Source organism: Pelodiscus sinensis, chromosome 9 (assembly GCF_049634645.1).
Source record: "Pelodiscus sinensis isolate JC-2024 chromosome 9, ASM4963464v1, whole genome shotgun sequence".
NCBI classification, from domain to species: Eukaryota; Metazoa; Chordata; order Testudines; family Trionychidae; genus Pelodiscus; species Pelodiscus sinensis.
Window position 1 is genome coordinate 25,086,725 of NC_134719.1, and position 16,779 is coordinate 25,103,503.

Below are 16,779 nucleotides of genomic sequence, written 5' to 3' on the forward strand. Positions count from 1 at the left end.
CTTCTCCACACCATCTGGTGCTGCATATGGAACAGGAAGTGTTTGAGGGAATCCTACTGTGAGGGCCCCCAAATTTAAACTTCTTACTCAGCAGCATAAATTTAGCCTCCAGGACGTGCCTCCTACCCTTCCCTTCATCATTAGTGCCTACATGTATCGTGAACGCCAGCTCCTTCCCAGCATTGAACATAAAAATCTAATATCGGTCTAATAAGTCTGACTAGATGCCTCCTGAGTTCCACAACTTTTGAACCCAGCAGGCAATTTTCCATGTGGTCATAAAACCCAATTTAGTGTGCATCTAAAATGCATTAACCTTTACCTTGACTGAAAGCTTGAAAAACATAACAATATTAAAATAAAACACTTAAAGTCACTCAGACCCAAATGCTTATTCCACGAGGAAGAATATTTAATATTAAACAAAAGCATTTTACCAACTATAATTGACTTGGCTTTTTACTTGGCAGCTCTCTAGATTGGCATTTGGATGCCTCAACTTCATTCCAAAGTTTAAAGAATCATTCAGTGATTAAAAACTAAGTGAAAATGTCATTTTATAATTACAAAGAAAGCTGGCCTTACATTGGATCTAGATTCTGTCATGGACATAAAACAGAAAATACCAGTATTTTCAGTAGCTTGATTTCATAATGCTTTTTTTTCCCTATATAGTGTTTTTTCACTTGAAGGATCCTAAAGTAAATTACAAACAGCGAAGCACTGTAACACAATCACTTATCTCTAAATGAAATTTTGCAACTAACACCATGCAGCAAAACTATACACCAGTTCAGATTAGACAAAGAAGATAACTCTATTTTATTATAAATTTAGAAAGAGTTTAATGGGTATGGAATGCAGTTACCAAAATAGAAATTTAGCTAAAACATTAGGCTAACACCATTTAATCTTATGGAGAGTGGTGAGTTCTTTAATGACCACACAAAGTCAGACAAAGTTACTTACCTGAAACTGGAGATTCTTTGAGATGTATTGTTCCTAGCTGTAGTCCACCAGGGTTATGAGAATACTATACCCAGAGCCAGAACTTTTCACGTAGTACTGTTTGGCAATCTGCTTGTGTGCCCTATGCTGTCTTGTGGTATTGCCCAAGGTAATAAAGCGCACAATGGGGTGACAGCATCTCCAGTTCCTTCTCTATCACAAATCTGCTGAATCTGCAGCAGAGGGGAAGGATGGCAAGTATGGAATACAGATATGGACAACACATTTTGAAGACCCTCCAGTTACAGATAAGGCCCGCCAATGGCGGGGAAGGGGGGGGAAGGGTGCAGTTGCCCCAGACCTGGTGATTCAAAGAAGCTAGAGCTCCCATCTACCATTGCTATTACTACAGCTGTGGCTGGAGCCCTGAGCTCCTTCAAATTGCTGCTGGAGCACCCCTTCGTACAGCTCTGAGGACTGGGGTAGGAGTCCAGTGCTGCAATCCAGGGTGGTGCTGAGGCTGGCCGGCACACTCTCACCCCTTCTGCCCAATGCTCTGTCCCTTCTGGAAGCACAGCATTGCCCACACACTCAACTTTGCATGGAGCCCCATCTGTAATTACAAAGCTATGAAATTTGTGGTCAATTTCAAAGCACTTACTCAGACCTCAACAAGTATGTTCTGGGAGCCCAGTACATATACCACGGTCAAAAGAACATGATACACCATTCTCATAGGTGTTTGGCTTCTCTAGACAGGGCTGAGAATCTTGTTCCTCCCTATTTATACAGAAGACCATGATCATGTTATTTGACATGACAAGAACATGTTGGTCATGGCTGGTTGGCAGGAACACCTGGCATGCTTTGCATACTGCCCAAAATGCAAATATAGTACACTTCCGATAATCCGGCACCTTTAGGACCCAGAGGGTGACGGATTATCAAATATGCTGGACTATCGGAAGGGGGGCTGGGGGGGGGGGGATCTGCTCTGCCCCGGGCTTCCTGGAATCAGCCGCTGGTCAGTTTCAGCAGCGGCTGAATCAGGGACGCCTAGGACAGAGCAGCTGGGGTGCTGCCGGCATCCCCAAGAGCAGCTGCCCGGAGCACGTCCGGGTTCCCGACGGTGCCGGACCATCAGTAGTGCCGAACCATTGGATGCCAGACCAATGGAGTTTTACTGTATGTTTAAAAGCATCATGGCTGCCTGCACTAGCCAGGTGCCTTGTGTCATGCAGTAACCTATTATGATCATCTTGGTGGGTGGAGACAGGAGGAAGGCGATTCCCAAATAGATATGTATTGGGTTTATTCACTGTTGAGAGAACTTCTGGTGGCATGCAGACTAGAGACTGCATAGGTTCAGGCATGGAGGAACAGAACCTTTGTAGCCAAAGGTGGCACAGGTATAGACAAGCGAATGGCATGATGTATAACAGAGCGGCAGATATTGGCCAAAACTCTTTGTGACTTCCCTTAATGAAGTTCCCATTGGCTACATCTACACTGGCCCCTTTTCCGAAAGGGGCATGCTAATTTCACAGGTCGTAATAGGGAAATCCGCGGGGGATTTAAATATCCCCCGTGGCATTTAAATAAAAATGTCCGCCGCTTTTTTCCGGCTTCTAGAAAAGCCGGAAAAGAGCGTCTACTTCAAAGTAGGAATAAGAGATCCTCTGGAAAAGGGCTTTTTTCCGGAGGATCGGGGCCAGTGTAGACGTTCTTTTCCGGCTTTTCTAGAAGCCGGAAAAAAGCGGCGGACATTTTTATTTAAATACCACGGGGGATATTTAAATCCCCCGCGGATTTCCCTATTACGACCTGTGAAATTAGCATGCCCCTTTCGGAAAAGGGGCCAGTGTAGACGAGTCCTTATTGTCTGGAATCTTTCCCATGGTAAATAGGCTCGGGCAGAATTTGCATCATGTAAGCTCCTGTGAATTCCATCAACTGCATAGATGAAAAGTTGATTTTCTTTTTATACCGACACTTCTTTGTAAATGCTTCTATCAGACAAGATCCTCTGACATTAGCTGCCACACATTTTTGGAACACTTGTGAGGCAGCAGTAATTCTGACAGTAGAACCCTATCAAAGATGCTGAGGTCTCACGTTGAACCTCAAGAACAGGTGCGTCAGGTATTGACATGGAAGTAGCCATTCTGCATTTTGAGAGCCAGAAAATACATGCCTTTGTCAAGGAAGGGAATGACTATTCCAAGCATGACTCTGTGGAGTCTTGATTTGGAAACTGAATGGTGGAGGCATTGAAGGCCCAGTAATAGTCTCCATCCTCCATTCTTGTGTGTGGACTAGGAAATAGCTAGAGTAGAACCCTATTCTTTTCAAGAGGTTTAGGATTAGTTCCAAAGTAGCTCTCCACATTAGGGAGTCGACCTCTAATTGGAAGAGGTTGTTGCATGGGTGAGCCAAGGAGGAGTGTAAGGTGGAAGCATCTCCGTAAGTGTAAAATCCATGGCATTGCCACCCTACACGACATTTAGAACCCACTTGGCCATTGTTAAGGTTTTCCACGCATGCTAGCTTTCCATGCAGAAAAAAAGTTTTAGGTGGCCACTGAAGGTGGTAGGTAGGACGGACATTGGAATATGGAGTGGTAGATGTCTCTCTAAGGACATTCAAATACATCTTATGCGACAATTTGGTGTGATGCATAGATGACTGGACAGTTGATGTATGCAGATGGGGTCTGTGAACATTAGGGCACTTTTCAGGAGGCTTGTAGGTACACTGATGGTATAGCCGTGGGGCCTTATTGCAACATGATGAGGTTGATGGTAGAATTTCTTTTTTGAGTGCTGGTGTGTAGATACTCAGAGAAGCTCTAGAGTCCTTTAAGGACCACAGGGACTTGTCCATCTTCTGACTGAAGAGATACAATTCGTTGAATGGGAGGTCTGCTATAACGTTCTTCAACTTCCTGGTGAAGCCAAAGGAGTGTAATCAGGAATCCTCCCTCATGACTATCCTCACTGCCAAGACACAGGAAGCCATGTCTGGGGAGTCCACTAAGGTTTTATCACATGAACCTGGTAAGTAACTTGCCCTTCTGAAGAACTGGCAAGAACTTCCAATCTTGCTAAGGCAGGTTGTCTGTGGACTCACCTAACTGGCTCAGTTAAATAAAGTCATACTTGGGAGATCAAGCTACATAATTTGAAATAAGAAACTGGACCTCACTGAGGAAGATCTTTCTGTCACTGAGATCCAGCATTTACCATCTCTATTGGATGGGATGGAGAAGAGGTATTATTGTCTGGAATGCTCTGAAGCCACTTTGTGGACCGATGACAATGAGTGAACAGTAGATCTGACTCTTTTGTGAGGACATAGTTTCTCTGTACAACTCCTTTTGGGGTGAGTGTACATGTGGCCAAGGTATGCCATACACTGAATGCTGGATGGAAGATGGAATCACTGATTGGTATGGACACCTTTGCTAGTACAGAATCATGTATGATATCAAGTAGCTGGTGCGGACTTTCTTTTATTTCCTCTAATGGGATCTCTAGAGTACCTCCACCGCAATTCTTGGAATTGGTGTTAATCATCTGATGGAGAGGAGAGGACTGAGGACATAGATGAGTTTGGAGAACATGATGGATGCCTCTTTAGATCTATCGGTGCCATCTGATTTGGGCTAACTGGTACATCATCCAGTACTAGGTCAGACAACCTATCTGTTGAAGGTTGTGGTGGTGGTGCATAGCAGGATCATTATAAGGGTGAATATTGGGGTCTTGAACTCTAGTATGGCCAAACCAGTTGATCCTACTATTGCATAGTGAGTGACCGCTATCCCAGATACCAACTCTGCAGGAAACGCAGATGGGGAAATACCACAGTGCCACTGTAACCCACTGGTCGTCATATTTGCAGAACTGGAGTGGTGGACCATGTCACCTGTCCTCTGCTACACTCCTGCTGTGTATCTTTGAGATGGTGATCAGATCAAAGCCCGTGGAGATTGAAGTCCCTCCACTGCAAATACTTTGTAGAGACCCAGGGTGCTTCCAAGTCTCCCAGGGGTCAACGGTATCCATTCTGCTATAGAAGCCAGTACCAGGAAATGCATCTGTCTGGAGATCAATAGCTCCCAGAATGCTGGTAGAACCAGAGGATCTGTGATAGGTACTGGAGGACCTAGTGATTGGTTTCTTGGTCTTGTGAGGCTTGAACGTATAGCTCCTTTGTTGCTAAAACTCAGGAATTGTACTGAATCCTTCTTAGACTTGGAGGAAGACTTATTCCAATGGCTATGTGCATGCTTCCTAGGTTCATGGCTAGGCCCCAGCACAGCCTCCTTAGTATTGGTACTGGTAGAGCCCGATGGAGGCTCTGAAGTAGGCATTGCCCATTCAAGCGGCTGTACAGTGGAAGTTCCCTGGCTGCTCCTATGACAGCTTGTACTGCCTAAATCAGAGAGTCCAGCTCTCTCAAGTACGGGCAGGAAAGGAGAGCCATCTATTGCACCTGGACACAATGTGGAACTCCCCCAAGCAGTAAAAACAGAGTTTGTGCTCATTGTTGACAGAAAACAAGTGAGGGCAGGAAGCACAGGTTTTGAACCCCAGCAACTCTGACATAAGCCAGTACCCATATCCACATACTGCAGGAGGGGAAGCAGGAAGTTGGACTGAAACACCGATGAAATAGCATCCCAAGTCCTAACTCGGGTATAAAAAGAAAATCTGAACAAAAATAGTTGAACAAAAAGTTTTGGAAACTGCATCACAAGGATAACTGGAGAGCAAAGGCTCAGACTCAATGAGGCAATGCGAAGGAACTAGAGAAGGGACTGTGGGCACCATGCACTTTATCATCTGGGGTAAAGCCAGGAGACAGAAGAGGGTATGTATGGATTGCCAAACAATACTACTTTGAAAAGCCCTAGCTTCGGGAGCATGGCACATAACCTCAGTATAATACAGATACAAATAATTACTTGAAGAATTCAGTTTCATCTCTCAACTGAAAAAACAGCATTTTTTGCAGTCCCTAACACTATGCTTGTACTTATTCAGTTGCAATGTGGGCGGAAGCTTGCCACCTCATGCATTATGACCATTACTCTTCTGTACAATGTTTCCTTGCAGCAAGGGTGGTTTAGTTTGGACAATAGGAAAAACTTCCTGTCAGGATGGTTAAACTGTGGAATAATTTGCCTAGGGAGGTTATTGAATCTCTATCTCTGGAGATAGTTAAGAGCAGGTTAGACAAACATCTAACAGGAATAGACTCAGAGCTGGAAGAGACCTCAGGAGGTCATCAAGTCCAGCCCCCTGCCCAAGGCAGGACCAATCCCAACTAAGTCAACCCAGCCTGGGCTCTGTCAAGCCGAGACTTAAACACCACTAGGGATGGAGATTCTACCACCTCCCTAGGTGACTTATTCCAGTGCTTCTCCACCCTCTTAGTGAAATAGTTTTTCCTAATATCCAACCTAGACCTCTCCCACTGTGACTTGAGACTATTGCTCCTTGTTCTGCCATCCGTCACTACTGTGAACAGACTTTCTACATCCTCTTTGGAACCTCCCTTCAGGAAGTTGCAGGCTGCTATTAAATCCCCCCCCCCCCCCCCACTCTTCTCTTCTGCAGACTAAACAAACCCAAATCCCTCAGTCTCTCCTCATAGGGCATGCCCTCCAGGCCCCTAATCATTCTGGTGATCCACCTCTGGATCCTCTCCAATGTGTCCACATCCTTTCTATAGTGGGGGGGGGGTCCAGCACTGGACACAATATTCCAGATGTGGCCTCACCAGAGCCAAATAAAGGGAAATAATCACTTCTCTAGATCTACTGACAATGCTCCTCCTAATGCACCCTAATACGCCATTCGCCTTCTTGGCTACAGGGCACACTATTGACTCATACCCAGCTTCTCATCCACTATAATCCCCAGGTCCTTTTCTGCAGAACTGCTACTTAGCCATTCGGTCCCCAGCCTGTAACAATGCTTGAGATTCTTCCATTCCAAGAGCAGGACTCTACACTTGTCCTTGTTGAACCTCATCAGATCTCTTTTGGCCCAATCCTCTAATCTGTCCAGGTCACACTGGACCCTATCCCTGCCCTCCAGAGTATCTACCTCTCCCCCTAGCTGTGTGCATCTATGAACTTGCTGAGGATGCAATCTATCCCCTCATCCAGATCATTAATAAAGATGTTGAACAAAATCGGTCCAAGAACAGATCCCTGGGGCACTCCGCTAGAAACCGACCACCATCCTGATATCGAGCCACTGATCACTACACGTTGGGCCCGACAGTCCAGCCAACTTTCTATCCATCTTACAGTCCATTTATCCAATCCATACTCCCTTATCTTGCTGGCAAGAATATTGTGAGGGAACGTATTAAAAGCTTTGCTAAAGTCAAGGTATATCACATCCAGTGACTTTCCCATATCCACAGAGCCAGTTACCTCATCATAGAATCTAATCAGATTGGTCAGGCACAACTTGCCCTTGGTAAATCCATGTTGACTATTCCTGATCACTTTCCTCTCATCCAAGTGCCTCAAAATGGATTCCTTAAGGATCCCTTCCATGATTTTTTCGGAGACTGAGGTAAGGCTGACAGGTCTGTAGTTCTCTGGATTGTCCGTCTTCCCTTTTTTAAAGATGGGCACTACATTTGCCTTTTTCCAATCTTCAGGGATCTATCCATGAGTTCTCAGAGATAATGGCCAAAGGCTCCACAATGACATTTGCCAACTCCCTCAGTACCCTCGGATGCATTAAATCCGGGCCCATGGATTTGCGTATCGTTAGCTTTGCTAAATAGTTCCTAACCTGTTCTTTCCCCACCAAGGGCTGTCTACCTCCTTCCCATACTGTGTTGCCTAGTGCATTTGTCTGGGAGCTGACCTTGTCCGTGAAGACAGAGGCAAAGAAAGTATTGAGTACTTCAGCTTTCCCCACATCATCTGTCACTAGGTTACCTCAGTCATCCAATAAGGGCCCCACACCCTCTCTGATCATTCTCTTATTGCTAACATGCCTGTAGAAACCTTTCTTGTTACCCTTCACAACCCTTGCCAGCTGCAATTCCAGTTGTGCTTTTGCCTTCCTGATTACTACCCTACATTCTCGAGCAATATATTTATACTCCTCCCTAGTCATCTGTCCAAGTTTCCACTTCTTGTAAGCTTCCTTTTCGTGTTTAAGCTCACCATGGATGTCCCCGGTAAGCCAATCTGGTCGTCTACCATATTTGCTTTTCTTGCTGTGCATCAGGATGGTTTCTTCCTGTGCCTTTAATAAGGCTTCTTTAAAATACTGCCAGCTCCCCTGGACTTCTTTCCCCTTCATGTAAGCATCCCAGGGAATCCTGCCCATCGGTTCTCTGAGGGAGTCAAAGTCTGCTCTTCTGAAGTCTAGGGTGTGCATTTTGCTACTCGCCTTTCTTCCTTTGGTCAGGATCCTGAAATCTACAATCTCATGATCACTGCTTCCTAGGCTGTCACCTACCTCTACTTCCCCTACTAGTTCCTCCATCTTTGTGAGCAGCAGGTCAAGCTGGGCATGGTCCCCTGGTCGGTTCCTTCAGCACTTCTACCAAGAAGTTATCCCCAACATTCTCCAAAAACTTCCTGGATTGCCTGTGTACTGCTTTATTGGTCTCCCAACAGATGTCAGGGCGACCCTGAGAATCAGGGCCTGCGATCTGGAACCTTCTCTGAAGTTGTCCAAAGAAAGCTTTGTCTACCTCATCCACCTGATCCAGCGGTCTATAGTAGATACCAAATACAACATCCTGTTGCTTCCACCTCTAAATTTAATCCATAGACTCTCAACAGTCTTTTCTCCCTCTAAGTACTGGAGCTCCGAGCAATCATACTGCTCTCTTACATACAATGCAACTCCTCCTCCTTTTCTCCCCCACCTGTTCTTCCTGAACAGTTTATACCCTTCCATGATGGTCTAGACCAGGGGTGGGCAAAAGGGCCTCCACGAGCTGGATCTGGCCCGCCAAGCAAGTTGATCCAGCCTGCGGAAGCCCTACTGCTACCCCACCCCCAGGCCAATTAGGGCCTGGGGGCAGGGGAGAGCACGAAGCTTCCTCCTGCCCTGCTAGGAGCATGCGGAGCTTTGAAGCACCATGTGCTGCTCGCAGGGCTCAAGGAGATGTCACGCGCTCTCCCTCCCCCAAGCCATGATTGGCCTGGGAGCAGGGGAGCTGTGCAAAGTTTTCTCTGCTCTTCCTCTGCTCTGGGGGTGGAGAGAGCGCATGAAGCCTCTTCCTGCCCTATGAGGAGCGTGTGGCACTTTGAAGTGCTGTGTACTCCTGGCAGGGGAGGGAGGGGAGGGCTGACGGAGGCTTTGTGCATTCCCCCAAGTCCTGATTAGCCTGGGAGTGGGGGAGCAGTAGGGCCTCTGTGGGCCGGATCAACCCTGGCACGGGTTCCTAGTGGGAAGGGGGGGCAAAGGGGTTTCCCCACCTCCAGACCAATCATGGTCTGGGGAAGCCCAGAAGCATCCAGGCTCCACCCCTTCTGGTTTAGGCCCCGTCCCTTCCAGGGCAGCCTGGGGTCACTTGAAAAATTTTTCAAGTGGCCCCCAGCCAAAAATTATTGTCCACCCCTGGCCTAGACAATACTGGGTCCTGCCGTGAGGGCAAGGGACTGGACTCAACCTCTCAAGGTCCCTTCTAATTCTACTGTTCTATGATTCTATAATGGCTATTCAGAATCTTGGGTTAAAAAAGTTCAGTTCAGTTCCCTCAGACAGACACATCCACATCACAAAGGCCACCAACATAATCTTCTACTATATATTTGAGAGAGTTTGCCTGTCTGAAAACTCATCCTAAACATTAAGAGTTAGGGCCACCAAATTACATGTACAATTTCTTCTTATCATAACTTATAGCAAAGTTTTTGGTTGTACCAGGAAAGTGGGATGTACCTAGAATGGGATAGCTTCTCATTAAACCATACAGAAAAGAGACAATCATCAGGCAGGCGAAAGGAGATGGCTGGGCGTACACCCTCCCAATCCAAGACTGCCCCAGCTCTGAGCCTCCCAACTGCTCTTTAGAGAGAGCAGTGGAGATGAAGTTGGTAAATCTTCTAGCATGCTCATAAATGGCAACATCCATGAAGTCCCAGGATGGAATAGGACTGTAGTCTAAACCAGGGCTACTCAACACTCAGCCCGTGGGCTGCATGTAGCCCGCAGACTGTTTGTTTGCGGCCCATGGTGCGGTTTGGGTTTACGTGGAGCTCAACACGCAGCCCGCATGCAAGATCCTTTGAACATGGCCTCTGCTGGGAAGAGGTCTCCCAGGTGGAATGAGCATTGAAAGATGAAAGCGGATGGGCTGGCTGGAACAGACGAGTACAGGGTGTTGGAAAGAGGTGCAAGGGTATTGTGGGAAGTGCTTTGTATTCATGCCTGTCAGTGTGAAAGAAGCTATTTGCATATATATATTTGCATGTATATGCAATCACATTTAAGTTGCGGCATGTGCTTTAAGTATCATTGTAGCCCCCGGGCCTTCCAAAGTTGAGTAGCCCTGATCTAAATTAAATTATCGACAGACTATCTACAGCAGTCACCAACCAGTCAATCGTGATTGACTGGTCAATGACAGAGGCACTACCAGTCAATCTTGATGCAGTGTTCCCAGCCCCGGCAATAAGGAGCCTCAGCTGGCATGATAGCCTCCTGCCTCTCACGAAATTGGACCCAAAACCAGCTTCCTGCAGTGATGGGGAGGAGGAAGAAGTCCCATGGCTCCATGTCAGATCCCGTTTCTCAGGAAGAGCATGCGCTGTTCCTCCTCTCACCACAGCAACACACACACTTTCTTGTCTTGCCTTCCTTCCCCTGTGTACCAGGGAGGTGGGGGTGGGTGAGAAGGGGATGGTGGTTAAGATGGCAGCAGAGGATCAAGATCCTGGTTTTCTTAAAGGAGCTGTACATGCGCTTCTTCCAGCACTGCCTGCAGATCCTTGCCAAGAGATACTTGTCCCTGGAGACCCCCAGATACCAGCCAAACTGCCCCTCCCCCACTCCTCTAGCCAGACACCCACCAGCACCCTGCTCCTGCCTCCTCCAACCTCCTGGCCAGACACCCACCAGCACGCTCCTCTTGCCCCCCCGACCAGACATCCATCAGCACCCACCCCCTCTCTCCTGCCCAGATACCCACCAGCACCCTGCTCCTGACCCCTGCCCAGACATCCACCAGAAACCTGTTGTTCCTGGCCAGACACTTACCCCCAGATTGTTCCTGTACCCTACTTCTCATCCAGATTTTGTACCCCCATCCCTATCCCATTCACTGGCAGCTCTGTCCTGCACACTGGATCCATTATTTCTGGCCCCACCCAAGAGCATAGGGGTGTCCACAAAATCCACTAACCCTGTGTCACGATCATAAGAGATGGCCAGCAGCCTGGGGACTAAGGGGTCAACTGTACCTAACTCAGGTAGAGTTGGCCAATAGGGATGTAGGTAGGAATTTCTAATGGGGACAAAGGAATGTTTGTTTTTCCCTCCTTTGTCTCTGGGTAGTTTCTCTCCAGCTATTGAAGGGGACAGGATGTCTCCCTCTAAGAAAATACTCTTCACAGTCTGTAAGTAGGATAAAGTTTAGATAAATCCGCTAGGTTTTATTGTTTTATGGCTTGTGAAATGGGATCTGGTCTGTGCATTTAAAAATGGGTTTTGCTCTCCTTTGTAACTAAGTTCCTGGCCCATAGTAAATTTCTTCTCCACGAGTATATTATTTTGTTACTGTTCCATCTTGTCATTATGCTTGCAACAGGAATATTGTGGTGATAATAAAAGTTCTCTCTCTTTTCTTTTTAATTAACCTGGTATTGGTTAATTTGTGTGTCCTGGTTTGTACTTTAGGGGTGAGATTTCCCAAGTAGTCTCTCCTTGATTCCTTTATTAATATTTGGGTGATGGCAGCAGAGTTTTATCCCTAAAATCTAGGTTAAGGTTTTGGAGGGAAGTTTTAAAGCCTGATAAGGTTTTGGGGTACTTTTGCTGGCCCCCACTTCTGCATTTATCATGCCAGAGTGGGGAAGGAGCCATGACACTCTGGAACCCCAGAAATGTTAATCTGGCCTGAGGCCTTGAACCTCAGTCCTAACCTACCCTACCCCCCATGGGGCTGGAGTGCCAGGGGAGTGAGGTGTCTCAGTTAGGGACACACCAGTGAGGGTTGGGTTTTTTTTGGAGGGGTTGGCTTTTTGCATCACACTTGTGAGGTCCCCGACTGATTTTTCTATGGGTTAGTGGCCCCCTAACCCAAAAAATGTTCCCTGCCTCTCCCACAAATAAAGACAATGTTGAAACGTTTTGTGTTGAACATATTTTATTTTAAAATGAAGCCTGGCCAGCAAGCCCCCAACTGGAGCCAAATCCCCATCTGGCCGCAGCATCGTAACACTCCTGCACCCCCACACCTCCGAAATCTGAGCCCATCATACCCCTGAATCCCCTGCCCAAAGCTCCCCACATCCCCAAACTCCTGCACCCCCACATATCCAGTCTTGTGCCACAACACTCCTGCACCACCCACACACTGCAAACCTACGCTCTGAGCCCATCGTATACCAGACCCCTCTACACTGAGCCCATCATATACCACAACCCGAACTCCTACACACTGATATCCGCAAGTCTGTGGATCTCTCAGCACCTCAATCCTGCACCTGATCCCAACACTCTCCAGCCTGGAGCCCCCTCCCTGAGCCAGCATCTCCTTCTCCACCTTCTCCTGCACCCAAATTTCCACCCAGGGCTTGCACCCCTTCCCACACTCAAATCCCTCATTCCCACCCCAGAGCCCACATCTCCTGTCTCATCCCAGTGAGAGTGAGTAAGGGGTGTAGACAGCAAGTGATGGAGGAGGGGAATGGAGAGGGTGGGGCCTCAAGGAAGAGATGGGGTTTTGGGGAAGGGACGGAGTAGATCTTGGCTTGCCCTGACATTTAAAAAGTGATCTTGGGTGTAAAATGTTGGAGACCACTGATCTACAGTAACAGAGTCTGATAAGTCAATGTGGAGAAACCTGAATTACTTCTGCTTGTAGTGCATCTATTTTATGAGTACAGTCTGCATATTTTACATTTTTTAAAATTTGTCCACATTAATATATTAAGCAGATGTATCAGCATGCAGATGGCACACAATGAATACTGGGTACAAAGCAGGTATTTTGTGTGCATTTTAAGTATGTGAACAACCATAATCATAGTATAATCATGAAGCAACCTTATCGTACCACGTGCAAATATTTTCCATCATTCTGTGTTAGCTCCACTTACAGATCTGGGAATAGTGAGAGAACCCGTGGTGCTTTAAGCAGACTACTCCATTAGCAGAGCTCAATTTACCCATCCTCAATAAAACATTTCTTTTATTGTTTAGAAGTTTAGACAGGAGGGAGATCCCACACTCCTTCAGGACAGAATGGTGGAGTGAACCTGGGAAAAACTCAACTGTTCCAGTGTGAATCTAGTATTCAGAGCTAAAATATGAAAGCAAGCATAACTATAAGTTCCATGTCTTTTAGAAAAACTGTCTGGAAAGTTTTCCATTATAAAAAAAATTCACAATGTATAAATTAATATAAAATTGAACATCAATTCCATTTTTAGCCCCGCCTAATACTTACCGAGTACCATAATGCGAAGGAAATTAGACAATCTCTGTAAACTTTGGGGGACAAATATTTTTAAAAGAATTATAAAATTACCCATGAAGAAATAAATATTATAGTTACACAGCAGCTGCAATAGGCCACAGTTTGCTAACATCCTGTACTGTTCTGTGTTTATGTTTAAAACAAACTGAGGAGATGTATTTTTTCTCCAACTGTCCTCAGGTCATCAAGTATAGTAACTAGATCTGGATGGATAAAAGAATGCTGATTTTTAAGTTCTGAAGTGGCAGCAACGTTAGCGTCTTCTGAAAGGTTTTTTGTACAAATAACTCTGATGGAGAACAGTCTTAATTAAGGAGCTGATACTGCTGAGACTTATAGAATCATAGAGAATCATAAAATAATAGGACTGGAAGGGACCTCGAGAGGTCATCGAGTCCAGCCCCCCGCCCTCAAGGCAGGACCAAGCTCCGTCTACACAATCCCTGACAGATGTCTATCTAACCTGTTCTTAAATATCTCCAGAGAGGGAGATTCCACCACCTCCCCTTGGCAATTTATTCCAATATTTGACCACGCTGACAGTTAGGAATTTTTTCCTAATGTCCAATCTAAACCTCCCCTGCTGCACTTTAAGCCCATTACTCCTTGTCCTGTCCTCAGTAACCAAGAGGAACAAATTTTCTCCTTCCTCCTTGTGACACCCTTTTAGATATTTGAAAACCGCTATCATGTCCCCCCTTAATCTTCTTTTTTCCAAACTAAACAAGCCCAGTTCATGAAGCCTGGCTTCATAGGTCATGTTCTCTAAACCTTTAATCATTCTTGTCGCTCTTCTCTGTACCCTTTCCAATTTCTCCACATCTTTCTTGAAATGTGGCGCCCAGAACTGGACACAGTACTCCAGCTGAGGCCTAACTAGTGCAGAGTAGAGCGGCAGAATGACTTCATGAGTTTTGCTTACAACACACCTGTTGATACAACCTAGAATCATATTTGCTTTTTTTACAACAGCATCACACTGTTGACTCATTCAACTTGTGGTCCACTACGACCCTTAGATCCCTTTCCGCCATGCTCCTTCCTAGACAGTCGCCTCCCATCTTGTATGTATGGAACTGATTGTTCCTTCCTAAGTGGAGCACTTTGCATTTCTCTTTATTAAACCTCATCCTGTTTACCTCTGACCATTTCTCTAACTTGCTAAGGTCATTTTGAATTATGTCCCTATCCTCCAAAGTAAAATAAATGCAATGAGGAGTCCTGTGGCACCTTATAGACTAACAGATTTATAGGAGCATAAGCTTTCATAGGCAAAGACCCACTTCGTCAGATGCATGTAGTGGAAATTCCAGAGGCAGGTATAAATATACAGGCATAAGAAAAGAGTACAAATCAAGAATAAGGCTAGAGATAATGAGGTCAATTCAGTCAGTGGAGGTGTGAACACCAAGAGAGGAAAAATATAGTAAAATAAATGTGTACACACAAAGTGTGGATGATCTTACATCTTAGAGGATTTGCAGACCTCAGAAAAGCATGATGTTTCAGACTTAACTCTGTGGCTGTGCTAATTTAAATGTAATCATTTTTGTGAAAAATCATCTTCTGTGTTTTTTACTTTTTGTTCTTCTCTGAAAGATGACATTTTCACAGTCATTGCTAGAGTTTTATTTTTTTTCTCTCTCAAATAGATAAAATTTGGTCATTTTATGTGTGTGTGTGCGCGCGTATGCTGCAAGAAACAAGAGGGACAAAGCTGTCTATCCTGAAACTCAACCTGGGAGCTGAAAGCTGTGCGTTTCTGGATGGTACTTCATCATCAACAAAGATTATGCAACAGGAATTTACTTAAAACAAAGTGCAAACCAGAAGAGAATCCAGCTTGCTCTTTGGTGCTAACAACAGTAAAATAATAGATACATATAACTTGGGATAAGCAGTCTATTTAATAAAAAAAATCCATTCAATACTTTAAAAGTAGGGTCCTTAATTTTTAAAATGTATTTACACATATGCACATGCAAATATGAAGTCTTCTGCTATAATCTAGTCTTACCTTTTTGGAATATAAATACAAGTTTGGAGTTCTGCCTGGTACTGGAATGCCAGCTTTAGTCAGTTTTATAAAATACTTTTGCACCCTGCTGGCAACCTAGAAGAAAAAACATGAATTATTAAATGTTAGATGAGTAAGTATGTATGACACTTAAAAAAAGAATTCAAATACCCACTTTAAAAAAAATCTAATGTTTGAAGTGCTTCAGGAAAAATACAAACTTCAGAGAAAGATGACATTCTAAACTTTATGTATCATTTATAAAAGGCAAATGCCTAGGTTATTATTCTGCAAAGAGTTCAAAAAAACTGGGTGTTGAGAATAGCAGTAAAGTTTCTGATTCTGAAACTGCATCAAAGACAGTGTCTGATCAGATCCACTGTCTAACAACACTGACATATATTAATCCATTCTACAGTGTTGGTGAAGAACCTATCCTTTATACACTCTCTTTCTGATCTAAATAAAAGAGTACGTATTTTACATTCATGGTAACTTATAATAGGAGTTAAAAGTAAATGAGTCTGAATAACTGGTGTTGCTGTACTTTGAAATTATCATAGGGACAATGTCAAAATCTAATGGACAACAATTAGACCTGACAGCTTAATCATGGTTTGTGGGCATTTATTAAAAATCAATATAATTTCACATTTAAAAGTCCTATTACAGATGTTAGTAGTGCTGCAGTCCTTGACATGGATGACTCATTACATTTGTCATCAAAATATTAAGATTAATAGGTTGGATCTGATGACTTGGCAACTTTCCTGATGCCCGATTTTTTTACACACACACACACACACACACACACACACACACACACACACACACACACACACACACACACACACACACACACACACACACACACACACACACACACACACACACACACACACACACACACACACACACACACACACACACACACACACGATCTCCTGTACTCTTGGTACCTTAATGATCCAGTATCTTGGTCCAGTATGCTTGATACCTTCATGATCCTGAACCATGGAGTTTGCCATACCAGGGGAGGGCAATTCTGCCCTGCTGGCTGCCAACCCTACTTCTGGGCCCACCTCTGGGTTGTGGGCTAAGGCTCCCCAGCCACTGCC

The 16,779-nt window shown here is 45.1% G+C and overlaps 1 protein-coding gene across 9 annotated transcripts in view; it reads right to left on the reverse strand.

Annotated features, from left to right (window-relative positions):
- Nucleotides 1-16,779, reverse strand: part of ZZZ3 (zinc finger ZZ-type containing 3) — a 120,491-nt gene that overhangs the window by 18,894 nt on the left and 84,818 nt on the right. For all 9 annotated transcript variants that reach the window (XM_075936294.1, XM_075936298.1, XM_075936297.1 and 6 more), the window contains one exon: nucleotides 15,662-15,757. In XM_075936294.1, the coding sequence (XP_075792409.1) occupies nucleotides 15,662-15,757 (96 nt within the window). The remainder of the gene's footprint in view (nucleotides 1-15,661; nucleotides 15,758-16,779) is intronic.